Source organism: Phoxinus phoxinus (genome assembly GCF_949152265.1).
Source record: "Phoxinus phoxinus genome assembly, chromosome: 2".
NCBI classification, from domain to species: domain Eukaryota; kingdom Metazoa; phylum Chordata; class Actinopteri; order Cypriniformes; family Leuciscidae; genus Phoxinus; species Phoxinus phoxinus.
In genome coordinates, this window is record NC_136877.1 from 17,732,080 (window position 1) to 17,758,756 (window position 26,677).

General features: G+C 38.1%; 1 protein-coding gene across 11 annotated transcripts in view; it reads right to left on the minus strand.

Annotated features, from left to right (window-relative positions):
* Window positions 1–26,677, minus strand: part of LOC306994530 (nuclear factor 1 B-type-like) — a 114,800-nt gene that overhangs the window by 78,638 nt on the left and 9,485 nt on the right. For 4 of the 11 annotated variants that reach the window (XM_079605087.1, XM_079605092.1, XM_079605084.1 and 1 more), the window contains exon 2: window positions 8,958–9,489. In XM_079605087.1, coding sequence (XP_079461213.1) covers window positions 8,958–9,489 — 532 coding nt within the window. Of the gene's footprint in view, window positions 1–8,957; window positions 9,490–9,853; window positions 9,980–13,047; window positions 13,550–14,943; window positions 15,350–26,677 lie in introns of those variants that run through there. The other 7 variants (XM_079605089.1, XM_079605094.1, XM_079605088.1 and 4 more) reach the window with 5 other exon arrangements.

A 26,677-nucleotide genomic window follows, 5' to 3' on the forward strand; every position in this document is an offset into this window, starting at 1 on the left:
AATCACACTGGTATTAGTTTTGACAGTTGAAATAGTATCATGCAAACACTAATACACAAACTACTAGTGTCTGTTTAATTTTACTTAAATTACATTTATCACAAACCAAGTAATAAAGTTACTCAGAATCACTAACCTAATATGACTCTTTAGAATATATCTCTGCTCATCTTTTTAGATTAACAAAGTGTGGTGAATATTTGCTCAGTGGGTGGATTACTAAATTAAATAAACTTGTAAACTCCCAAACCTGCGTAAACATGCCTCAAAAATAGCCCTGGTGGTACCTGAAGTCCCTAGCTATTTTTTTAACTGATTACATGATTAGACAACTTCATTGTCTGTACTATCAGGTCTATCAACTATAATTAAACTAATTCAACTCTTCTTGTTCTCTCCTGCTCTTTCTTTCTTTTTTACCGAAATCTGCCCTTATACAATGAAGCCGTGTGAAAACAGGATGCTATTATCACTGGGGGAAAGCGACTGGAGAAGTATGTTTTGACATCTGTCGTTCCCATGATTGCCGCGGGTTAGTTTTTATGTTGACCCACCTCACAGGATGTCTATACAGGATTCACTGGTCACTCAGCTACAGAGAAATAGCACTTGTGTTGCTATACTTGAGGGACTAGAACTAAATGCAGATCTGGACAAAAGTGTACTTATTTCAATAAGTACAAACATTTTTTTTCATTATTCAAGTGGTTATTGCCATTCCAAACAGTGGTTGGAAAGGTTGGTAAGGTGTTGCTCTAGACTCTAGATATAGCTTGTGTCTCTTCTTCAAAGAGTAAGTATATACATTATTTTATATATAAGTATTTGACCTGTTTATCACCATTCTGATTACAATTGTCTGCTTCATTGAATAGTAAAGTCATTCTTAAGGTAGGCGTGACTGATGGGATTTGATAAAGAAGCAGTTTCCTCTAAGCAACCAATCAGTGCTAAGACTAGACAAAATGTCTTAAAGGAAAAGTTAGGGCAGATAAAGAGCGTGTGACATGTTGCACTATAGATGATGCTTCTGCGGAAACTTTTAACCCCATACAAAGTCATTCATAATGTGTTCTACGTCTTGGGGGTCATCTTTTTGACAGACTTGACCCCATTGTTGCTTCCCAACCCTTCCACACTGTTACCTCTGGGTTGTCTGTCTCAGCAACGGGAGGTACTGTACCAGACAACACAAAAGAAGAGACGGCCATCACTCTGAATCCTGTCTGCCATGAAAAGACTTTAACTGTGGGCCGAGGGGGGAGAAGTCACTGTCTCCCATGGCAACCTCCTCGATTGTCTCTGGCCTTCTCTGGCAGCTATTCATCGGGCCTGTCCCCCTAATGAAGGACGCCCATCAGCATAGAGATGTGAAAGACACTGACTGTCCCACCACGGAGGAATCCAGACTCTCTCTCATCACGTCTGTCTTGTGCCCTCTTCAGCTCCCCAGGTCTCAATATGGGTTTCTCAGCTACCTTAACCCTAAGCCCCCTCTGTCTTTCCCTTTTGTCTGCTTCTTTCTGGATGATCTCCATTGGCGTAGATGCATGATTAGCACGTTTGGTTGATGGCTGAGAGGAGAAGAGGCCATTATGGGGTGGTGCTGGTCCAGTCTGGGGGGGAAGAGCCAGACACCCCATACAGTGAGATACTGTAAGGGAGGATGAGGCCATCCTTCTTAATTTTGAGGGAAGGAGAGGTTGGTGCTGGCCCTCAGGGACCACCAATACATTATATGTTCTCACAAAGCCTCCGTCTACACCAATGATGTGAGGTTGTGTGGAAGCAGCTTTGAATAACACAAGATAAGTCATTAGAAAAAAAACAAAAAGCCAAGAGGCAAAGCAGGAAAGTCTGTGACCCCTGAAAAGAGAGTTCATTTTCCAACATACTTTCCCATTTTTTCATGATAGTAGACTCTGGCATTTAAGTCAACATTCGTGATAGGCTGAGTTTCCACCACTTTTGATAAAACATTCCAAAGGGAATATCCCTTCTCCCGACCACACACTCAGACACCCACTCAAACACGGGGTGAAGCAGCACCCACACTGCAGCAAAGACCCTTCCACACTCCTCATAACTACAAACATGTATGTACACATTACAGTGTGTGAAAGAAGGCGAGGGAGGTTGTAGTGTGCTTGAGCCTGAGGGTATTCAGTCAGCAAAGAGTCCCGGAGATAGCGTACACAAACACACTCTCCAACACATACATAAACTTATTTACACAGATATAAACTCATGAGGCCTGTTTATAAAATCTAGAATGTGGCACATTAGAGGGAAACTGTGTGGTGTAAAAGCAATGAACAGCAAAATAAATAAATAAAAAGCAAGAAAAGAGAGAATGCAAAGAACTTAACAAGTAAAAACTAAAAGAAAACAATAAAAAAAAAAAAATCTGAGAACTTTTTTCCTGAAAATATATTCTTTCTTGAAGATATTCTTAGGAAAGAAAGAAAGAAAGAAAGAAGGAAAGAAAGAAAGAAAGAAAGAAAGAAAGAAAGAAAGAAAGAAAGAAAGAAAGAAAGAAAGAAAGAAAGAAAGAAAGAAAGAAAGAAAGAAAGAAAGAAAGAAAGAAAGAAAGAAAGAAAGAAAGAAAGAAAGAAAGAAAGAAAGAAAGAAAGAAGCAACAGGCAACAAGGTAGAAGAGAAACAAAGTGCAGAATGTAAGACAGCACGACAGAAAGTAGAGAGGGAGAGAGAACAAATGAAAGGGTGGGGGAGATTTCCTTTGCGGCAGCATGTGGAGTAACAGTACACCACTGAATTGAACCAACAGCGGGCTAAGAGGAGAGACTGAGGACAGGGGTGGGGGGGGGGGGGGGGGGGGGGGGGGGATCAATAAGGGAGGCCAGAGAGCTGGAGGGAGCTCTAAATGGATTAGACTAAGGGAATGTGTTCGATAGGTTATGGCTTTTGCATGAGCTAGTCACCGCGGGCCATGCAGAATACTAATCAGTACTGCAGCCTCTGCTTCAGAGACCTCACTGCATGCTCAGCACAAATGCACTGCGACCTCATCCCACTCTCCGCTCCAGCTCAGAGATCACAGATGCATCTGTAGATTTGTACGGCTGATTTGTCCGCAGTATTGCTGTGGATCCGAATGTTTTCCAGTGACATTCCTGTTATGCTTACATCATAAACTGATCCAGTGGGATGCGATCAGATGGCCTTGTACCATTGGGCTGCTTGGAGTAGAAGGGGATCATGTTCCTCCACAGAAAACCAAATGGATGGCGGAGGTTAAATAAGGCCAGCGTATGCCTGTCTTTAGCTCTGCTCTGGTATTCAACAGACTGCACAAACTGCTCTAGGCCTACATATATGCCATGCCACCTTTAAATTGCAGCTTAAATACTTGCACTAGTAGCTAAAGCAAAGGGTGTTTCTGAAATAATATGCCCTTTTAGTACCGATTTATTTCAGTCCTAAAGAAAAGGAGTGTTTTCGAGCAAAAATAAACAGAGATGCAAAGAAATGTTTGAATGTTTGTTATAGTCAATCAGACTCATTAATCGGGGGAAACTCAGCAGAAAAGCACTCACAACACCCACAGGCCACTAAGATTATCGTCTAGATTGAAGTCGTAGTGGCAAGTCCTTTCAATGCTGCTCCGCCGCCGCCCCTCCTCCTTCCTTTTCTTTCCCTCTTTATGTTTAATGTGGCGGTACACCAGTGTACTAAAACATCAAACAGAAGCTATTGCCTTTCATTTCCACAAGTGAAACCAAGTCGTGCGTTGTAGTTCTTTTTTGAAAGTAAAGCACCAACAAATGCGTGGTTCAGAGAAGAAACCGAGAGCAAGGGAGAGAAAAAGAGGGAGCGGAAAAATGAACCATCTGTACTGATTTTTGGGAGCGAGTCAGTAGCTGCGGGCCATCAAGTGGATGTGCTGAACACTTTATGTCTCTCTCCGAAGGACAAACTCATGACTGCCTCCACCACAAGGGCTCACTGGAAACAATTACCAAATAAATAAATAAATGACTAAACAAAAACAAATGCTGTGGCCCTGTTGCATTCCATACACTTGTAATTCTGTATTGGTTTTCCTTCAAGTTTCTGTTATGGTCCCAAATTGTCAATGGGTTTGTGCGTGTTTCGTCCCAGCCAGCTGTCCTTTTAATTCTCATGAATACAGCACACTGGAGTTTATATTGCATCAGTAAACGCTGCCAATGAGGACGATGTGTCCGTCCCATAAAGGAAAATCGCAAGGGTTTAGAAATGCAGAGCTTCGTATAGAAAACTAAAGTTGAAAATAGGGATGGCAATCGTAAAGAATTTAATAGTCTCAGTTAATTATATTAATGATTACTGTAATTTCCACGGACAAATTGTGAGATAATTAAAAAGAAATGTAATTCATTTTAATAAAAGGTGCGTTTATATAGACGATTCACAGTCTCTTTAGATGTGGCATAAATACAAGCCAATTACAGGCCTTAACTATATACTAAACAACAATACAAAAACAAAAATGTGGTAAAATATTTGTTTAACTTATTCTTAATAAAATATTTCTCATGATGTCCACCTTTAACAACCCATTGTCATAATTTATGATAAACCAGTCAGTCAGTATGGATTTAAGGGTGTACTCCCACTAGGCGATCTGAACCGTGCCCGATCGCGTTTGACCCCCAAAGTTTGGTTCGTTTGACTAATGTGATCGCTCCATACGCTTAGCCGACCCTGGCCCGCTTGGAAGAGGTGGGCCAGAGCACAGTTCGATTGGGCTCGGGCACGGAGTGTGCACTACTGCCGTAAATATGACAGCAAACACACAAATCCAATCTGCTATATTTTGGCTTCATTTCAAATCTTTCCGTAACCCTAAAATACCTCTTACGCTTATACAATAAAATGACACAATCCGTCCATCGCTCCATCATAGTTTTCTCTAGTGCCCATAATCAGGAAGAGCAATCACACGGTGGTTTCACGAATACTTATTTTCTAACTTCCCATGTATGTGGACATCAGGGACAATGTGTGAATTAGATAGGAGGAGACAGACAGGAAGAAAAAAGTGAAAGTGGAGAAACAACAAGCTGTACTTAGTCACTGACAGGGGTGATGACCTCTAGGTCACGCTGGCTAGTCCTGACCCTGTCGTATACTCAGTCAGCTGGAAAACTAGCTCCTCTACAGAGCACACACACACTGCTAATAAAGGCCCAATAGGGAACTGTGTGTGTGTGTGTGGGGGGGGGGGGGGTTTGGCAAGTTGAGAGAGGGAGTTTGATGAACGACCAGCTCTTCTGAAGGAGCTGGCAACCGCTCCGCTGACCCAGACATCCAGAGGTCATGAGTCAGCTGGGGGTCCAGGTGCCCCCCGAAACGACACCCTGGCCTGCCCCCATGCGCCACAGGTCGCCACCTTGTTTTCAAAGATCTGTTGTGCTCAATTAAACTTCACATGACACCTTCCACATCTTTAGTGAGGTCTTGACACGGGGGCAAAAGCTAAGTCCTGCAGTCGTAAAACAGACCTCTTTAACATGCTAGAACAAATGAGAAATAATCCATCCAACACCAGAAAAGCCGCCAATAAAACACTGTCTACATCACAGGGAACCAAAATAAACTAGGGAGTTTGGGCAGGAAATCACGACACCTTCACACTGTAACTGATATGTTGAGCTCTTGCGATTGTGTAACACCTTCTAGTTGTTGAGTAACGCTGGCTGTTCCTGCACAAAACATGACAGTTTATTATTGGTGTTTGATGACTTAGGTAAAATTGTCTTATTAATTGTTAATTCATTGTATTTAGCTTTACAAAGGGACAGCTAGATATTTGAAACAAACCAACTGCCAGATAAATGTAAATATTTATGAAAGGCTTGAACCGGCACTTAATTTACACTAGCATTTTTGAGGTTTTGTGTTTATTTGAAAAAATATGTCATGTGTTTAGGATAATGTAAACCCTGAGATAAAGGTTGTGAACATATTCCAGAATGTGCTGGAAAATAAATATCTTGGGTTAAAATGAAAAATACCTTTTTGATATAAACCGGCTGGTCCCTTTTCAAATCTATTTCTGCTTAGTCACTGTTCTAGTATAAAGCCTATACCAACATTTTCCTTCACAGTATAAAATGCAGCAGACACGCAAAAAAAACAAAAGGTACATTAATGAAACATGTCATCAAGCATACAATACAAATTATTTGCATACTTCCCTTGACTGAAAGGGGGCCTGGCAAGTGAGTCGTGATTTATGAGTTCTGAAGTGAAATGAGCATCACTTCACATGTACAGACTTGACTTACATCTACAAAGGCCAATGTGGAATCAGAAAGAGTCCAAGCAACTTTAGCTTTTTTTTGGAAAAAGTTTCAAAGCATGAATAATTACAGCTAAAACAAAAATATTTATTTGAAAAAAAGTATGAAGTACTTTTAAAAAAGACTACAAAACAGAAATGAGCCAATCACACAAACCAGAATCTAAGTATCTGTTTTCTCATTTGCTGGAAATGTGATTGTTGTGATTGTTCTGAATTCTATTTTCATATAAAATAACTGCACTGTAAAAAAAAATATTTTCATGATTTGTTATCACAACTTTTTATCTTTTGTCAAATCAACTTCGGTAACTAATGTGTGAAGATAACATACTATTTTGAGTTTCTGTTTATTAAACCATTCTTCTTCATTGTATTAACTAAAATTTTTAATTACAACAAACTCAAAATTAAGGCAAAAAGGTAACTTGCTTTAAGTTAAACCAAAAATTGTTTTACAGTGTGTGATCTAGATGATGTTATAATCGTTTTACGAGAGAATGAAGCAGAACAGCGCACGCACAGACACAGGCACAAATGGCATGGCCAGACTTGGTGAAGTGCAGAGGCAGGGCATGGCACGATGCCCACCAACAAGCTTGCTGCCCCTCGTTCCTGTCCTCTTCACCGTCTTTTCAATGGGGATTCAGCTGGGCATTTACTAAGGTGCTATCGCACACACTGGCGAGTCCGCTAAGCCTTCTAGCAGAAACCAGAGGCAAACTGTTTGATGCCCCTATGGATCCCAGGTGCTGCGGATAGCGATTAAAACACCTTTAAATTTAAACCAGACCATGAGATGAAATACAAAGAGTGCACATACAAAACTAGTTGTGTTGGAGTGTGAAATACGTACAATTATACTGTGAAAAAAAGTAAAATGTTCTATTAAATAAATAGAACAAAAGCAGTAATGGCTTCCAGTCACCTTACAAAGGACCCTTTTCTGGCATATGGACGTCAAAATCCGCTGAGCACTGAACACGATTTACCTTTTCAATTCACAGCCACAGACCCCAACCACAATTTCCTTATGATGCGAGTAAAGATTCCCTTTTGCTTTACATTTGGTTTTATTTAGCTGGAAGTGAATAACTGCCATTCCACCGCTTTCAGGAAACTTTCCTCCATGCCTACTGCATTGCGGATGCCAATTAACGAATCAAAGGCATGCAGTAAGCAGACAAAGAGGGTTTGATATCAACGGCCATCCTCAGTCACTGGCACTCTTCCTACCACTCTCCTGGCACAACGCTAACAAAATGGCCGCCCTGGGTGCACTGGCACAATGTGAGGGCATTGTCTAGAGATGGGCACTGGATACTAAAGGCAAAACACTCCGCACTGCCACGTTAAACCCTTAACAGAGAACCCAATTTTCATTTGGTGACATTAGTTTCTTCCATACTCGTCTTTTTTTCAGATTTTATAAAGGTCAGAAATGTCTTTAGTGAATAACACTTATAACATGAATCAGCCACTATGATTATGCTACACTGACATTAAAATATTTGGAAAATACACACAATTCCTGTTAGAATTTATATACAAATTACTTCATGTTATTTGTAAATAAGAGTGGAGACTAAGGTCAATTCAGAGAGGTATACGAGAGATTTAGGCTGCCGTGTGAGTGCCAATAGGCGAATGCACGCCATCTTACAAAGACACAAAAGAGAGTCTGATGCCAACCATGGTGCCAGTGGCAACCATTATTGTCCCTCCGCTCTGCCTTCTGCTTACCCTGGCACTTCAGTATCACAAAATGGAGGTGCCATGCCTGACGTTAATGAAAACATTTACATACTCACAAAAGCAACACTTCTATGATGTTAAAATTTATGTTAATGTTCCAAATTAATACTTTTCAAACAGAAAACTTAAAATGGAAATAAAAGGAATAGTTTATGTTGTAGCCTTCCTTGTTTTTAAGTCATTTTGGATAAATGTTAAATTAATACATGTGAAGGTAGATGTAAGTGTGCAGAGGAGTTTAGACCTTTTCCCTTAACTTTGCTAAAAAAAACTTGCACAAATAACTAAAAATAACTGAAAATTACCAGAACCAATCTAGACATTGAAAACAAATAAGGGGAGAAATTTTAAAAATACAAAATAGAATTCTAATAGAATAGTACTGCGTAATTGTGCCATTTGCACAAATTCTAATTATGTAATACATATTTTGCATGTATTTATATAATGAGGAGTATTTGTATGTCTCTATACTTTTTCTGATTTTCTGATGTACATTTTGAATTGTATTCTGATACTGACCTCATCATAAAAAAGTGCTGCTTGAGAATTCTGCTGAAATATCTGTATCTAGCTCATTTGTGCAAATGCATGTGATTACAGCGCAAGCAACACACTTTTGTCACTCGTTCTCTTTTTAAATGCCAACTAATCTGTAAAATGTAAATATATATATATATAATACAAATAATTGTAATACTACTTAAATGTACCAAAGTAGATCAGTTTGAAACTTGTGCGTGTAAAACAAAAAATGTATGCCATTACTCTTATATCCATAACAATTGGAAATTCCATTCATTTTATTTTGCCTACATCCTTGAACCTGCGAGTTAAAGTAGCACACTTAAATGAAGTCAAGAAATGTTATCTCCCAACCTCCCATTGAACTTACCTTGGTCCTGGACATAGTATGCCAGAAACAAGTCCAGCTCTTTCACAGAGACAGTGATGTGGTGGGGCTGGACGCAAAGTCCTGGGTTGGTGCAGTGCGGGGACTTGACCAGACGCTCCCCATCTGTGCTCTCCAGCGGAATACCTTTGAACAGGATGACCATCACCAGGTCCAACCGCCACACTTTATCAGCCTGCCTCAGGCAGTCGATTCGGCGGATCTTGCCCTTCTGGTCGGGGTTGGAGAGAACACAGCACGGGTGCTTCTTGCCCGTTACACTGAGCACAAAGTCCTCCCGGTACTCCTGCCGGATGTCCTTGCGCAGCTTGGCCAGGAGACGAGATGCCCACTTCTGCTTGATTTCAGGCTTCTCGCTGAGAAGCTCGTCTTTCACGGCCCGTTCTTCATCCTTGGACATCCTCTTTTCGTGTTTCTTAAAGTACTTGCGCTTCCGTGCCTGCAGGTTGAACCAGGTGTAGGCTATGGCACGGACATGAGGGAGCAGAGCCTCGATGAAGGGATGAAACTCATCCTGAAAGAAGAGAGAGAGGGGAAAAGGAGAAAAATTGAGCAGGAGCAGAAGTGACCTTTTGGCATGGGTTCTTGTCTGAATTAGCCAAGAGCCCGTGCAGCCAAAAAAAAAAGGCGGTTTAGAAAACATTGCAGATAAAGACCATTTATAAGACGCAAAAGTAGATAAAAGTTATACAAATGACTATTTAATGGTCCAGAAAAGCATTACATCACAAAGCATTACAGAGTTACAGTTACAAATATCAGTTGCAAATATAGTTTTCAACAACTCTAGTCTTCGGCTTCCTGCTTTTAGAGAACTTTTAAGGACTAAAAATATTTAAAATGAGATTTTAAAGAGTCAGCATGAAACATTCATCTACCATTTCCACTGCGACTGCAGGCAGCGTTGGCCTGCCTGCAGGTGTCGGAGGCACGCAGAAAAAGGATGCCACTGTTTACCGCGTCTGCCCGCGCCGTGCCAGTGAAGAGCCGACAGTTCCAGAATCACCAATCTCTCACTCCCCTTCTCTCTCTCTCTCTCTCTACCCCCCTTCTCTCGCTCGCTCGCTCTCCGTCTCCAGCCACGCTCAAAGCACCAGTCCGTGTGTTGGCACAAGAGAGCAAGCACCCCCCATACTTCCAGATCTCTTATCAAAGCGCCCTGCATTCCTGAAACAGCCCTTACCACAGAGACCCACAGAACCTCACGGAATCCTGGAAAACTCAAAAGATAGTCTCTAAATGCCTTGGACAAGGACGGCTGAGGGCATGATTATCAACCACTGGCAAAGAAAGCAAGGCAAATGGGGACATGTCTTTTGTCAAAAATGACAGTGCAAACCTTCCCAAGGCCAGAAGTACTAGGTAAGGCTTTTAACTAAACATGGAAGAGTGCAAGAAAAGCGAGGGGGTGGGTGGGAAATCAATTTTACAACTTGAGCTTTTACTCTTGAGGAGGTGTTTGCGGTCCTTGGGAATCACTTAATTTGTAAGCATTATTGTACCACAATTATTCCAAGGCCCTCAAAAAATCAAATCTAGATGGACAATGAAAATGACATCTTGGCACAAAAGCCACATTCTTTGGGCCTCAGAGCTGTTTGGTAAGAGTGGCATTAAAATGCCAAACCAAAACTAAAGCGCCCTGACTCCTCAAATAAGCGGCACGGCTAATTCACACTTGTTTTATTGAGCGCAAGGTGCTTTTTGTTTTTGTCTTCATATGCCTCAACTTGCTATATAGCTTTACACTACAAATTAAAACTGAATAAACTTGGTTACCAATTTTACAGACATTTTTTCTGTAAAAAAAATTTGACAGTGAAATTTTTTTCCCACACATAATCTCCTCATCACCTCAGCAAGTGAAATTGATTCAATATTGTCAAGCAAATTCAATCATGTATTAAAACATAAAATAGAAGAGCAGGAGAATTTGTCACACTATACACTAAAATACACTATCTGAATCTTCCCTTTATAATTTTTCAGTTCAACAAAAAATAATTATGGTTCTTTTTTAGTCAAAAGATCAATAAGCACTGTAAATTCTTAACAATGGATGAAGTTTAAGAAAAAAAGCATTGAAAGCAAGAGTGCGAGAATCTTAACACAATGAAAAAGACCATCTTATACACACATACAATGACTCTGCAAACTTCTATGCATTTTTTTTCACCACCACATTGAAAAATTAACAAGGACTGCAGTGAATGGATCGAAGAAGAGTTAAACCACATATTGTTCTGTGTGCAGGCGTGCGGCAGCTCTTTGGGAAACCACAACCAGCGCACCACTTCTGCCTATATTTCTGTGACAGCCCCCCACACACAGCCCACACTCCAGCACTGTATAAATACCATACAAACTACACAACGTAGGAATGCATGTGCAATCCTTCATGTGACAATGTTGCACAAGAAATATATAACTCGCAAAAGAGTGTGAGTTTTCGCACTATGCGGTGTGTAGTCCTGGAATGTATAAAAACTCAAGTACATTCAAAGTGCTGATTATCATTTTTTTTAAAAATCACATTAGATTATTTAATTATTTTTAAATTATAGCTAGCTTCATATATATTTTATTTTGTCACAACTACATGCAACCTATGTATAATGTCCACAACTCCACTCCATTAATATCAAAATCACTATACTGATAGTAGCCATATACAAAAAGGATCTCTATCAAATCAAAAAAAAATCTGCTATAAATGTAATCAACCTATTGACCACAAAGAAGGTGATTCTTGCAATAATGAATTTAAATACATACATGTCTAAGGCCTTGCAAGATCACACATTGTTGTATCTCTACAACATAAAATTAAGATAAATGTAAATGTAATGTGAAAAAAAACATCTTATTGATCTGTTGTCATATCAGCTGTTATGCAAATGTTTTTCATATCACAATGTTAAGGAATGTCCTTGAACCAAAAATCAAACGAATTTCTATTTTTAATAGTTCAAAGTGTAGCACGAGGTTGTTGGCTGCGCAGGCTCGAGGTCCTCTTGTACTCACCATATCTCAGTCAATCACTCTCTGATGCCAAGGAAAATATAAACAGTAAAATTGTGTCAGCCAAAGCCGGCGGACTCTGTCCAACCGCTGAATCAACCTTATCATTGTTTTCATCTTAATTCACTCTGTGAGAGAAGCTCCAAGTACAAACTAAAGCAAGTTTCCCCAAAGAAAGGTGCGGATAAAACGGTGAGCTCTCAAAAAGGGAATTCAAAGGCACTGCCTTAACCTCGCGCTTGAAATAGCAAAGAGATGGAGATGAACTTCTCCCTGTTGTCAACCTCATAAATGTTGCCTTGTTTAATCAGGTTTTAAAGCAAAACACTTTTTCAGACGCCATAAAATTAGATTTAAGTAAACACTCATCTGTTCATTGATTAGGAATAAACATCTTCGCCCATGGGATGAGCGCAGTGAGTTGAGATAGGCTACATTCTATCACATATAGCCTACATCGAGTTAGATGTCCGTCGGATTTTTAGAAGTCCTAACTACTTAAAAAATGCTTTAAAATTAAAATCGACTGCAGTTTTTAAAAAATAATAAAAAGAAGGTTCTTCGATGTGTCTTCAAAGAAACAACTTATTAAGAACCACTCTACACAGTCCTTGAGTTGGTCATATGGTTCTCTGAAGATAAAAAAAAAAAGTTACTTGTTTGTCAGATTAAGGTATTTGGTTTTGGGTACTTTAAAGTACCAGAAGCCTAGATTATTTTCTAAAGAACTAGAGAATAAAAGGTTCTTTGATTAATTTAAAATCGACTTTTCCCTTCTAATTTGAATATTTATTTTCATCAGTTAAGTTTAAATTAATCGATTTTCTCACGTGCCTGTTGTAAGACACGACGTCGAAAAAGTTGTTCAAATACTATATTGAACTTTAAAAAGACTATAGGGAAGTGTAGGCTACAATAAATGCGTAATATAGCCTATATTGCAGCAATTTTTAAATGAACCAAAAGCACATGCAGTGAATAATGTACATAAACAAGTATAAAGAATGACCTACTCAGTGATAATTCAAAGTATATATAAAATAGGCTATACCTGTGTGAGACAAATCGGCGAATACATCGTAGATCGCGCGGTTATCAAAGTCCTGAAGGGTATCAGATGATTGATATTATCGCTTCATTCTTCAGAGCCCGTGCTGCTCCGTGCACGTTTGAGTAAGACCTGATATCCTCATTCAAAAAAACACGCTCTTATCCGGCAACAGAGAACAACTGGAGATCCCACACTTTGCATTTAACCGATCCCGACGTCTAGTTAAGAGCACAAAAGATTGTAAACGGAGTGAATCTAGACTCATCCACAGCGCGTGAGGTGAACCCGCCGCGGAGTAAAAAGCTACCGGAATCTGAGAGTCGAGTTTCAAATAGGAATCTTGAATAATAGCCTATCTTAGCACGTGCAATAAGAAAACTTGAAGGCGCCTAATTTCTGATCATGTGTTTGCTTTTCAAACTTGATATAATTTGGGCCGGTAACACCCTCTAGTCTGCTGGAGCCTAACAAATCAGTCTGAAGATTTTTTTTTTCGCCTTTAATTACACAGTCATACTCCTCCTCTTCCAGCAAGCGCATATCCCATATCTCCAGCCCACCTCGATTGCACCTCCGTGACATTGACAAAGATTTAAGCAATTTCCTACTTTTTATCCAAATGTCATTTTTATGTGGTGAGGACTTTGGGCAGGCATGTAAAACTATGAAACAGGATGAAGCGAGCCCAATATAGCCTATAAGCTATGGACAGATTTTTACAGGCTTCTTAAATTGCAAATGAACACAATTCATGAATTGATTTTGCCTTTGACTTTGATTATATTTTATACAGGCGTCGTCTTAATAAAAACTAAATATGATGCTTATGATCAAATCATATAACGACATTTTTACTACTTTGTCTAGACTTTCGTTGGTTAGGTTTACTTTCACTATCAGCTATTACAAACCAAAACTGATATATGGCATTACTTATAAAACATAAAGGCTTTAGTATACTATTATATCATACGCTTGGAAAAGCACCTGGCGCAAATGGAAGTGTGGGCCTGCAGCGTTTGTTATGCAAAATAACTCCAAACTGAATAAATGAATTAGTTTATCAATGTTCAATGTTATTTCTGTGCTTTTTAAAAACCAACATGACAACGGTTTCAATTGTGCGAGAAAACAGAGAAATCAACAGAAGTAGGTTCTATCACCTATCCCAGTGAGAGAAGAGCACAGGGCCAGTCTGTTTGTTGGACAGATAGTCTAATGATTCCCTTCGCGTTACATCGGCATGACGGCATCTTGTGTCGAAGTCAAAGCCCACCCCCTCCGTCCAACTCATAAGTCCACAAGGCTCAACAAAGACTTTATGAAGGACATCGAGTCCATTACTAAAATGTAACTACAATGGACCGCAACAAAAGCGCAACGCAACAAAGTCCAATGTTCATGGTAAAACAATGAATCGGTTTATGGACGTGCAAACAAACATCCACGTGTGCATAACGTAATGTTTTAAAGTATCAAAGAACAAAGTTACAGAGTGAAAGAGTGTCAATGCAAGTGTCGCTACGTAAAACAGCCCCAGACAAGCATTTAAATGACAGTGCGAGTAAATATCAACACGGCTTGTCCAGGTATTCACGCCGCTGCTCCGTGCCAGCGCACGGCTATTCAATAGGGGAGAGTTTGAGCTAGCAGGATGCATGCCAAGAGGCACAAACTCGACTTCTGACACAATATGACCCATATAGGACGTCTGCCAATGCATGACATAAACAATCCAACATTACGATAATTTTTTCTGCAGTTTTAAAGTGTCTTGTACAGTTCGATATTGAAACGTAAAGCTATTGCTCTGTTGATGTTACATACGCGCAACACAGCAACTCGAGACAAATATTCACAAATGTTAGTAAGACAGTGTTTTCCATCATAACGTACCATTGCACTGTATTGCATGGAATTGAAGGGGGTTCCTGGAGGCCGGATGAAATTGAAGCCGGTACGCTCACATGTCTCAAGTTCAAAAGTTTGTGTTTTTTTATTTTTTTCTCTTTTCGTTTCACGTTGTAGTGCTTACAAAAATGAACACCGGAAGCGAATTCTTGGCAGACAGGCGGCAAAATCAAGTCAGCGAGCACCTCAGATATTTTTTTTATCTTCCTTCCTCTGCAAGTCAGTCTTTTGGATAGCTTTTGGTGGTTGAGTTGAACGCGGTCCAGAATAGGCTGAGTTTTTTGGAAGTGGGTAGGTCTGCGCCTTCACTTTCTCTGTCTGTCGTCGCTGTTGCTCGCTGGCAGCAGCCAAACGTAGCTGCGCATTTGGAATTACATCCTCGTTTCTGATTGGCTGGCGCACCGGTGGAGCTCCGCTCGCCGTTCCATGCCCTAGGCCCCTCACTTCCGCTCGGCAGACAGTGTCACTATTTGCATATTAACATTGACCAAGTCCCATCAAAGCGAGACCGAGCGCAATTTAGACTAGTGGCTGAAGATAGGTCAAATTCCTCTGTGCATTTTCGCCTTGGGGATTAAGAATATTTCCTTATGTACAGGCATGAAAGCAAATAAATCCCTACTAAATTAGTAGTACTACAATTAGTGGCTATTATTTAAAGAAATTATATTTTAAATAAATGAATAATAACGATTTTCATATTTATTCCCCTTCATACAGTGTGTGCTCGATTTTGACATAATAATCCACATTGTTTAGCATTGTTAAACTTTGATGGCTTTTTAATAATAGCTAACCAATCTGTAAATCGGTAGAAATATATATGCTGTATTACTAAACCATTGTTAAGATTTTGAATGATATAGCAGAGAAAGTCACCACTGTTAGAAAGCACAATGATGGCATTGATCCAGACCAGAACACCAGAGCGCCCCGCGCTTGCGCGCACACACACACACACACGACTCCAACAACATGGAACACGCTTTAATTTGAGCGTGTTTGCCGGTACCATTAAATGAGACACTATCAAAATATAGTAGGCTAGTAATAAAACGGTTTATGATTATTCACGTCACCTGTAAATAAAGAAGTGTAGTTAGCTAACCATACAGACAGAATCCGAATGATTAGCAATTCTGACTAATTAAATGTTTTATATAAAAAAATGTGGCATAACAAGACATGCTATTCAGTGGTGATCTCAACTAAACAATTCATTGGGTCTTTCATTTAGGTCGTTACAAATTTGTAGCCTTAAGTCAGTCGAGCTAAGCAGAAATACGCCTCACTTACATTACGCGCTCCGTATAATATGACAAATAAATTGTTTAATCGTTCGTAATTTTGTTAATAACATTTTACCTGTTGTTTCTATAATTTCTACAGAATGAATTTCAGTAGGCTATATACATTCTGTTTTTATCTTTTCGATAGACAACCCTTTATAACAGTTTTCGTTTATAGCCTGGATTGTCATCTTTGCTCTGCACGACACAAGTTGTCACGTCGAAAAGTTCGCTTTGGTTGTGACTCGTGGCTAACCAAATGTATCTGTCAAGATAAACGAAACGACTTATATGAATCGTTTATTCTATACGCTGTCACACTTGTAAAGACAAACAAACAAGCCCTGTGTTTGAAACAACAAACACAAGGGCTTGTTGGAGCATTATAGCGAGTAGGTGGAGTGTGTTACGAAATGAAGCGAAAGGGCTCCAAATTCTTAGACGTAAACTTTGGCAATTTCAGTGGCGAGCGGAGGACATGGAATCATTATTAACATATAGAAATATCGATGTTCTGAAGATTTTAGAGATCTGTTCACTTGTGCCTGACAAGTTTCACATGAGTTTGGATAGCCTATGTGCCGTGTGCGCGCAGCGAGCCTCGATACTGCCTCCGTAAGTTCACTACATTTAATGTACATATAGGCTATTATATTCTCTCGACTCTAGACGCTCAAAGCCAAACTTTTTTAGTCATTAATTATAGTTTTTACTTAGGCTACGTTGTGTATAGCTGGTGGTGCCGTGCATCAGTGGGTTGCTGTATCAAGACGATATGTCGTTTCTAATGTCTCTAGAAATTTTCTAAAATATTCCGTTCCTTTCGATTAAAATGTGTTTTCATGTTTTCACGGGTTAGGAATGTATATTGCTTTTCAGGAGCCTAAGCATTCTAGTCCTACGAGTGGATATTATTAGATTATTACTAAGTTATGCTACATCGATTATATTTATTGTTTTAAAAAATATCGTTGCTTTAACGTGCAAATAGATTTTTAAAACTGGTAAACGGTTAAGTGGCGAAATGTATGCATTTAATGCAAAACAATGACCTGCTGCTTTTGAATAAACGGCACCACCCTTTTTTAAGTCGACCATCGCCTAAGTCTACCGGGTAGCTAAGAGACACACGACTGTCTAATAACGGCTTGAAGATGACCCATGTGATTCCATGATCCCATATGCCCGCTTTTTACATCATAGTTGCAAGATATGTTGCAAAGGTAATTTTTGAAATGTAAGGTAACTAGCTTAATAGCCCATATGATTTCAATTTTAGCATTTCACTCCGAGACAACGCCTTTAAGTGCTTATTTCCCATGAATTAGCAGGTTTTCTAGATGTATTATAATATCAATAAATGACACATTTATTATGGTGCTTTGTTTTGAGCCAGAATTAAAAATATCTATGTTAACCAATAATTAATAAAAAATAAAAAAAATTGTTTATATCAATAAGATTAGATATGTTCAGTCAAGGCATAGTCAGGACTAGTGTTTCTCTTTTTATAAGAATGAAAAACACAATGGACATTTATTGTGCTTTAAAAAAAAGTATTCTAACCAAGGATAAAGTGCAGTCACGATGGGTTTGGATGTTAGTCTTGTGTTAAAGAATTACACCTGGGTTTCACTGTGCAATTAAAAACTGCACTAATTTGTATTTATAAAACTATATTATGTTTTCCATTATTTATTATTTCCATGTATCATGTTTGTGAACTTCTCAAGTTATATTCACAGGAGTAGGCCTATAGGCCTATGAACATGAAATAAGGGTAAATCATTTTCATATTGCGCAGGCTCTCAAGGTGAATAATGTATTTTTTTTTTTTTTTGAACAAGATTATTGTGTGGAATGAGAAATATGTGAAAGATAAAAAATTAACTTATTTTGAGAACAATTGATGACCATTCAAATTCAGGATGTACTTTCATTTAATATTTTATAGGCTATGTATCGACCAGCTCTCTGCAGTGCTAAATTCATCATGTTTTGCTCGGTGCAAAATTGCAAACCAGGAAGGCTAAAGCGTTTGTCGAATATTCTGATAGACAGCCTATTGGTAGCCTATTTACTGAGTCTTCTTTTAGTGTCTTTGCTTTTAAGTGGACAGATAGCCTAAAAATATGATTATTAGCCTAATTGTCGGAACGCTTTTTCATATTGCACCACAATGCCATATTTGTATCAGCGGGCCTATTCCAAGCGGGGTGATGTGAAACAAATCATAGTGTAGGTATATAGGCTATTAGATGAACACTTTTTCCAGACGCATTTTCATAGCCTAATTTACTAAATAACGTCAGTACGTCAGTAGACTGAATCCTCCTCGAACGTGAGAATGCAGGAGCTGTGAAACTCACATGAGCACACGCCAGTGACCTCGCTCATGCACTGTTCAAGTTCCATTCATTCACTCGTTCCAAAAAACAATTTGTCTCCTTATAATGGCGTAGAAACCTGTAACTCTTGCCTTGTAACAGCTGTTTTGACAATTTATTCGCTTTAATTTTGCGGTTTAATAGTCCTACTTTAAAAACAATATCACGGAGTGCCATCATAGCCGCCTGAAGCCAGACGTGAAACATTAAATAAAGTCCGCAGATTTTGACATAGGCTAATGTAGGCCTAATGACGTCTCATAATGACATATTTGTTCGGAGGTATTATGTTCTAACATTGATACTATTAATAACAATATCCTTGCTCTGTTTTTATAGGGTTACACCATAAAACCTAGTCTAGTGTGACTGCTGATTGACGAATTTCAACTGCTGTCATAGCTCGCCGTGATCGTATAGTGGTTAGTACTCTGCGTTGTGGCCGCAGCAACCCCGGTTCGAATCCGGGTCACGGCAGGATATTAAGGAAAGCAGTGACTTTTACACTTGTACGTGATTTATAGTGATAGTAATAGCCACAACGTGTCAGGGTACATCTGGCTTGCAACATATTGTTTGAGAACATTGCGGTTGTCGGTCTATCTAGCCTACACTCAAACTGACATGATTATAATAACCTGCACAACCTTCACTGAAAAAAAATCGTAGGAACTTTTAAACAGCACGAAAAATGCTGGTTATTAGCCTACTTTTGGTTATAAAAACGTAAGCAGAATCAAATATTTGCTCTTTGTCGATTTTACAATTTTCAAATAACCTCGTTTGTCGAAGGCAGAAGAGAGCGATAACGATTTAGGTAAACCTAGTCATAGAAGTTATATTGGGAAGTGTATATACAACGCAGTTTCCATTCAGGCCACAAGGATGCGGTGGAGATCTGTCGGCTGTGTGGCGTACCAGCAATGTGCCGTGATCGTATAGTGGTTAGTACTCTGCGTTGTGGCCGCAGCAACCCCGGTTCGAATCCGGGTCACGGCAAACATTTACTCTGTCAGGCTGTTCTTTTGAGAGACACAATTATGTGCTCATGAAAACGCTAAATGAAATTCAGTGTAAATCACATAAAATGTGACATTATAGCCTAGCAGCCTATTTATGCCTGTCTACTTGGTAGCATTATACACCTCTATTTATTTAAAATAATTCGTGTCCATTCCTACTTTTACTTTTTAATATAGCCTACTTTTTTTTCATTTCAAAGTGATGGCAAAGTGGACCATAATTTTAACCATAACCAACATCTGCCTGATATGTTTTAACTATGTTTCTGTAAGTGCAGTTTTAATCTGTACGCACCCGATGATTTAGGCACCAGAGGGCAGCAAATGACTATGTATATAAAACCACTGCCTACAAATGGATCAAGGAAAACTTGGCAGAGATGAAGACTGATTAATTACCTTACTGTGTTCGTTTGAGACTACTGCACCTGTAGTAATTCTAGACACCGCTATTTCTGACTGTTACTGAGATGGCAGAGACTAAAGGGGCAAGATAATGTTATTCAGTAGAAATGCTGTGAAAATTAATCAATAATTACCCAAACCAATCGAAGTATTGTTAGTTAATTATTATTATTATTTTAATTAATTTTTTCTTTTACACATTCACTTAAAGAAACATGCACATGTCCTTTGTTACAATGTGATTTTTATTTAATGTTAGTTTTCTTGTTTTCTTTCTCTTTGGCTTGTGATCCAGTCTTGAAAGAAATATCACACACTTACATATAAAAACAAACAAACCAAAACAAAAAAAACACACACTCAAAATCATGCAGAGGGAGCTCTTATGCACCTGTAACCATGAAAGATTGTCCTTATTCCTCGCCACCACAAGCCAGCAACCAAGAACAAGAGCAACAACGAGACGCACACTCAAATAAACAAGGAGAAAGCTTATAGTAAACATGGAATTCTGCCAAAACCATTGCGTTCCATTCACACACACACACACACACACACACACACACACACACACACACACACACACACACACACACACACACACACACACACACACACACACACACACACACACACACACACACACACACACACACACACACACACACACACACACACACACACACACACACCCATGCATGCATTGCAAATCCTTCAGCTTTGAGAAAGAAGCAGCAGGCCTCCACAGAAGAGTCAGGCAAAACTGCTGTGTACTTGCTTTCTCTCTCTATGTGCATCTGTCTCACTCCTCACTTCAATGGGTCTTGACTGACAGGACAAGCATGCACCTATGTCGCATGAAATGTGCATCCCTGCAGGCCTTTGTCTGGTCTCTGAACACATGTTCCTGTAATAATGTGCATCTTCATTAGCCACAACTATAGAAGCTTCGCGGTCTGATTTTTGATCTTTCATTTTCACTAAACAGGGTTTCATCCACAAACACAAGTTGTTTTCTTGTGATCACACCACATTAAAAGTCTGTGAAAGGGTATGAATGATAGGATTACCAATAATGTCGACATGTGCAATATCGAGTTCAGTATTTAGAGTAAATTACTATAAATTAGAGCAGAGAAATTAGAAATTACAATAAAAATTTAAGAGTACAGAAGTTAGATTCTCTGTAGAGGTGATGAAAATCCGATCATACCATAACAATTATGGTGTTTAAACGTCCACTGTGAACATACTACACTGGACTATTGTTGTATCATGTTGGCATCAGTAAGACAGTCAATTTACATTAAAATGTTTAACTTGTATGTCTGTAGATAAGATGACTTTGTGTATTTTTCAATATTTTATTATCACTTGGCACTGAAGCATAAATGAAGTTAAGCAACTACAGCCAGATTAATAAACATGAAATACTTAAAGCCTCATTCTTTGTGAGAAAAATAAATAAATATATATTTTAACAGTAGCCCTGTCTAGAGTTTTAATACTTGTAGATTATGTTGTTGACTCTTCTCAGGTAACGGTTTAGGGAAAATGCTGCAGGTATAAACAATAAATAATATAATCACTATATATCCACAGGTCTTTTAGGCATTTAGGTTTGTAAGCAACGCGTGAATTGAATGAATTAGTGACTTTTTCTAAAATAATTTTGTTGATATTAATGAGCTTTTTAAAAAATAAAATAAAAACACTTTCTGATCTAGACTGAACAATGTAGATGACTCCAACTCCTGCGAGGTCTTAACTGTAAATCAACATGCACCAATACAAAATTTCTATAATAAAACAACTTGTAATTTATTACTTCAATGAGCTCATTGTTTCTGCCTTAAATTTAATACATTGTTAGCTGACTGCATGATTTGTATATGTACCTTGCTGAAATAAATTTTTTAATGGCAATATATTTATATAGCACAATTAAATACAAGCCACGTTGTCCAATGTGCTTTACAATAACTAAAAATACAGAAACAAACAACAATACAACACAGTACGAATAAAAATGTAAGTAAAAAATACCATAAAATAAGTGCTTCAACATTTTAAAATAACATACATAACAGTCAGCTCTGATAATAGATCACTCTAAATTGTAATGTTGACATGCATTTTCTGTAAAGCTGCTTTGAAATGATATGCAGCTATTGTGAAAAGCGCTATGCAAATACATGTAGATTGAATTGAATTGATCTGACGGAAATCAAGCGCAGGGTCAGTTCTGGCAGGTCACATTAGTCAAGCTCGCATCAGTTGACTCTCATCGAATTATGTTTTACTTTAAAATCTTGAATTAATGATATCTGCATACATTCATGTTGGTTCTGTTCTGTTTACCCTAAGGCGGGTTATTGCTCTCCCGGCTCTTATCCATGCTAGGGCTGCATGGATGCGCAGGGAGTTCTTTCCCAGAACAGAACCATAGCAGTCCAAACTGTATGCTAATTGTCAATCGTATTTGACGATAGTGGTCCTTCAGAATTAACATTAAACTCTTAAAAGCCTTTACTAAACACACTATTGATGACCTTAATTCATGATCTTCATTTATGCTCTGAGATCAGTTAATATAAGTGGTCAAGTACATCTATACACCATTCCTCCATGCAGCAGTTCTGGCCCATACCTTGACGCTTCTCTTTTTCCTCTCTCAAGCCTTCTTTCTTTCTTTCTTACCGTCCCCTCATCGACCCCCCCAACCCCGTTTAGAACAAAGAGGCCTTTTGTTTCCTAATTGCCCTAAGCAGATATTTGTCAGGCATGGCTACACATCGCTGTAGCAGTTAAAGAACCCCTGGTCGATCATTCTCTTCAAAATGCTCCACATCTGATCTCTAAAAGATAAGATAACTGATGCATACCCATATACCGGTAAGCCTTTTCAAATCTTTTTAAAGATAGTCCCCACGTGCACATGCTCTACATGTGAGAGTACCACATTCACTTGCCCAGTGTTCCCAAAGGACTGAAAGCATGATCTCCTTTCCTTAACAGTCTTAAAGGTATCATCAGGTTGCATTCTGAATATGCTTACTTGGTATATAGTGGGAAAAAAAACAGTATGTAAACAGAGAAGGATGTCCAAATTCACAGAATTCATAAAACAGTAAGTGAATAATACCTAGATGACTTTCTACTTCTGCCGAGATTCTAAAGTGCACATCCAATAGACACTTTACCATCCAGGATGGCAATTGTCAATGGCAACAGTCGAGTTTCGGAAGTTTCGGTAAATAGTTAATAGTTGTAGGTAGTGTTAAATAGTAATAATAGTTTCGGTAAAAATCCCATTAATTTTCTCCATAAGGGAATTGATTTACTAAAAGATAACTTACAAACCATTAAAGACAGACCTACTGTGAGCTATGAGTTAATCAAATCGTTACGCCCAAACCACACCTATACTATGAGTAATAGCTACTTCAGACCAACCTATTTGTTAATCAATGAAATATGCTTTAGCCAAACCCGTCAGTAATCGCATTTAACAGCACAAGTCCTGGTGGGAAACTATTAACCAGGATGCTGCAAAGAAATCTCCACCAATAAGACAAACAAAAAGCAAATTGTGCCAAAATAACGTTTAGCACCTGCCCACTCCCATGAAGCACTGCGAATGATGTAATTGAGTCAGTGTCCCTACACTTTTAAACAACTTAAATATTAGTGTATATATAGATGATACAGTTGTGGGCGCCATCTTCTTTGCAAGACGCAGGAATTTAATCGGCACAACCCTCACAGTGCTTTAAAGGTATTCTCTAGCCATTGAGCGTACATCGGTTGTACACTCATTATTGCGGTGCATTGTGGGATTGAATGAGTACCCTCAATAACGTCCACTATGGTTTCGGACACCACAACAAATGACTGTACCCTTAAATAGTGCCCTATTGTGTGCCTGTTTGTTACCATAGTAACCTATTGTGTTCACCTGTCCCTTGTTATACACTCATTTAGGGTATGTTTACACGACAACGATATGCCTGAGTTCTGCGCGTACAGACCATTGTCAAACTATTGTCAAAACGATCCTCATTCATGGATCTGCAAAAATGACTAAGGCTATGTTTACACGGAAACGATCTGAAGAGAAAACGCAAAAGTGGCGTTGCGTTATCACTTTTTATTCTGCGATTAGACGAGCGTTATGGGGGGAAATCTGCGTGCATATGGTGATGCAAAAGTGTGTGAAATTCTATGTAGTGTGCACTCCAGGCGGCTAGGTGACAATGTGAAGCACTGAAAGTGAAAGAGACGCTGACAGTTTTTCATGTTTAATACGGTAAAGCTGCTGCTTTAACCCTCGGTGCTCTTTGTGTGTCGCTCAAAAATTACAGAATTTTTTTTTTTGTCAATTAAATTAATGCTATATTAGTTTGATAATGTTTTGTTATTTTCCTGTACTGGCGCATGCCTGTGACGTAAACACGTACACGACGCCTTCACTGTTTAGCAGACTTTTGCTTTTTTACCGTTTTTACCCTTTAGACGGGAACGCAATGGTGGAGCGTTTTTAAGATTTCCACTTTTTGGGGTTTTTAAGCCCCAAAAACGCCGTCGCCGTGTAAACGAAAGGCATATCCGATAAAACATTTTTACATTTTCACCCGCGAGCGTTCTCGTGTAAACAAGGCCTAAAAAGTCTGTATTCTGCTGCCAGGACATTAGATGGCGATGAAACCCTATAGATTAAACATGTAATACGCTTATGTAATACGTCATCATTTTCAGAGATTCGTGTTTTTGTTGTTTACACGGAGACCGTTTTCAAAAACTTGCACTTTGAAAACCGTTTACAAAAGTTTTAGTTTTCAGGCACTCAAAACGCTGTTGTCGTATAAATGAACACCCAAAACAATTACAAATTTTAAAAAAAATTGTTTCAAATGTGAATTCTGTATTTATACTAAAGCTAATTAAAGGCAAACCTGCAAGGTTAGCAGAAAAAGCGCATAAAGCCTGCTATTACGATGTGTTACGCAGGAAAGGAGACCAGAGGCCGTTTTTTTTTTATGTATGTCATGGAGGAGAGGTTTTTCTACGCTGAATAAACTGCTTTTGTGGGAAAACGGCTTATCTTAATCTTCAACAGCTCTTAAACATTTTAGATTTATCTATTTTTAGAGTTTAGCCCGAAAAAAGAAATGCTGTTTTATAAGGGAAGTCACGGACAATTGCACAACAGGTATCATTAATTTCTATGGGATCAACTATCGCACAACTCTGAATGAAATTCAAATACGTCAAGGCTGTAATGTGTCTGGTTATCAAGGCACACATTATCCAAGTTAGCTGTTATGCTTTCTCTAATGGTAGAGCTACAAATCCTTGTATCTCCCAATAATGAGACCATCTCTATTTATACCTCCTGTTGAGTTCAGTTACTTGTCGGTTATCATCTATTTTACGGTGCTCTATATTAGTGTTCTTCAGTCAGATCTTTGCCTTATATTAATGTAGAAGTATAGTTATGTAAATAAATTAAGATTTCTGTCTTGGACCCAAGCCTCTGCTCTCTCTGTGCTTGCATACGGTAAAGTGATGGGAGAAACAAATCTTTTCAAAGCTTCTAATGAATTGAACCAATTGCTTTGCAAGATGATTCACTGTTTCAAAGCATTATAAACATCTAAACAAGCATTCTGATACCTGCTGATCAAAACAGTTTAAATGCAACAAAAACTCAGGCCAAACATAAAAAACAGTTTTTATAAATCCATTGCAAATGTTTTATTAAAAGTATAATCTATCAAATGCAATTAACTAATCATCTAATATAATTACATATATGTGTTCTTTTAGCAATTTCCATCCCAGGTGAAAAAGACGTAGTATTAAATGTATTAAAAATATATTTGAAATTCAAATAGTATGTTTATAATACATTTGTATTTCCAACATGCTTATTTAAAGTGCATTTAAAATACATTGAATTGCATTTTAATATATTTATAAAAAATATACTAGTAGTACATTGGTAATAAATATATATTTAAGTATACTTTTAATAAATATGCTAATTAAAAGCATACTTTAAATATATTTATAAACAGTATACTAATAGTACATTGGTAATAAATATATATTTAAGTATACTTTTAATAAATATGCTAATTAAAAACATACTTTAAATATATTTATAAACAGTATACTAATAGTACATTGGTAATAAATATATATTTAAGTATACTTTTAATAAATATGCTAATTACAAGCATACTTTAAATATATTTATAAACATTATACTAGTAGTACATTGGTAATAAATATATATTTAAGTATACTTTTAATAAATATGCTAATACAAGCATACTTTAAATATATTTATAAACAGTATACTAGTAGTACATTGGTAATAAATATATATTTAATTATACTTTTAATAAATATGCTAATTACAAGCATACTTTAAATATATTTCTTAAAAGTGTACTAGAAGTATTTGGTAATAAATATATGCTTAGTTACACTTTTAAGAAATATGCTAAGTGCAACCATACTTTTAGTGAAGTTTTAGTGTATTTAAAGAAAACATGCATATGTTGCTCTTACTGAAAGTAGCCTACATTTTATGTGTACTTTGTGTAAG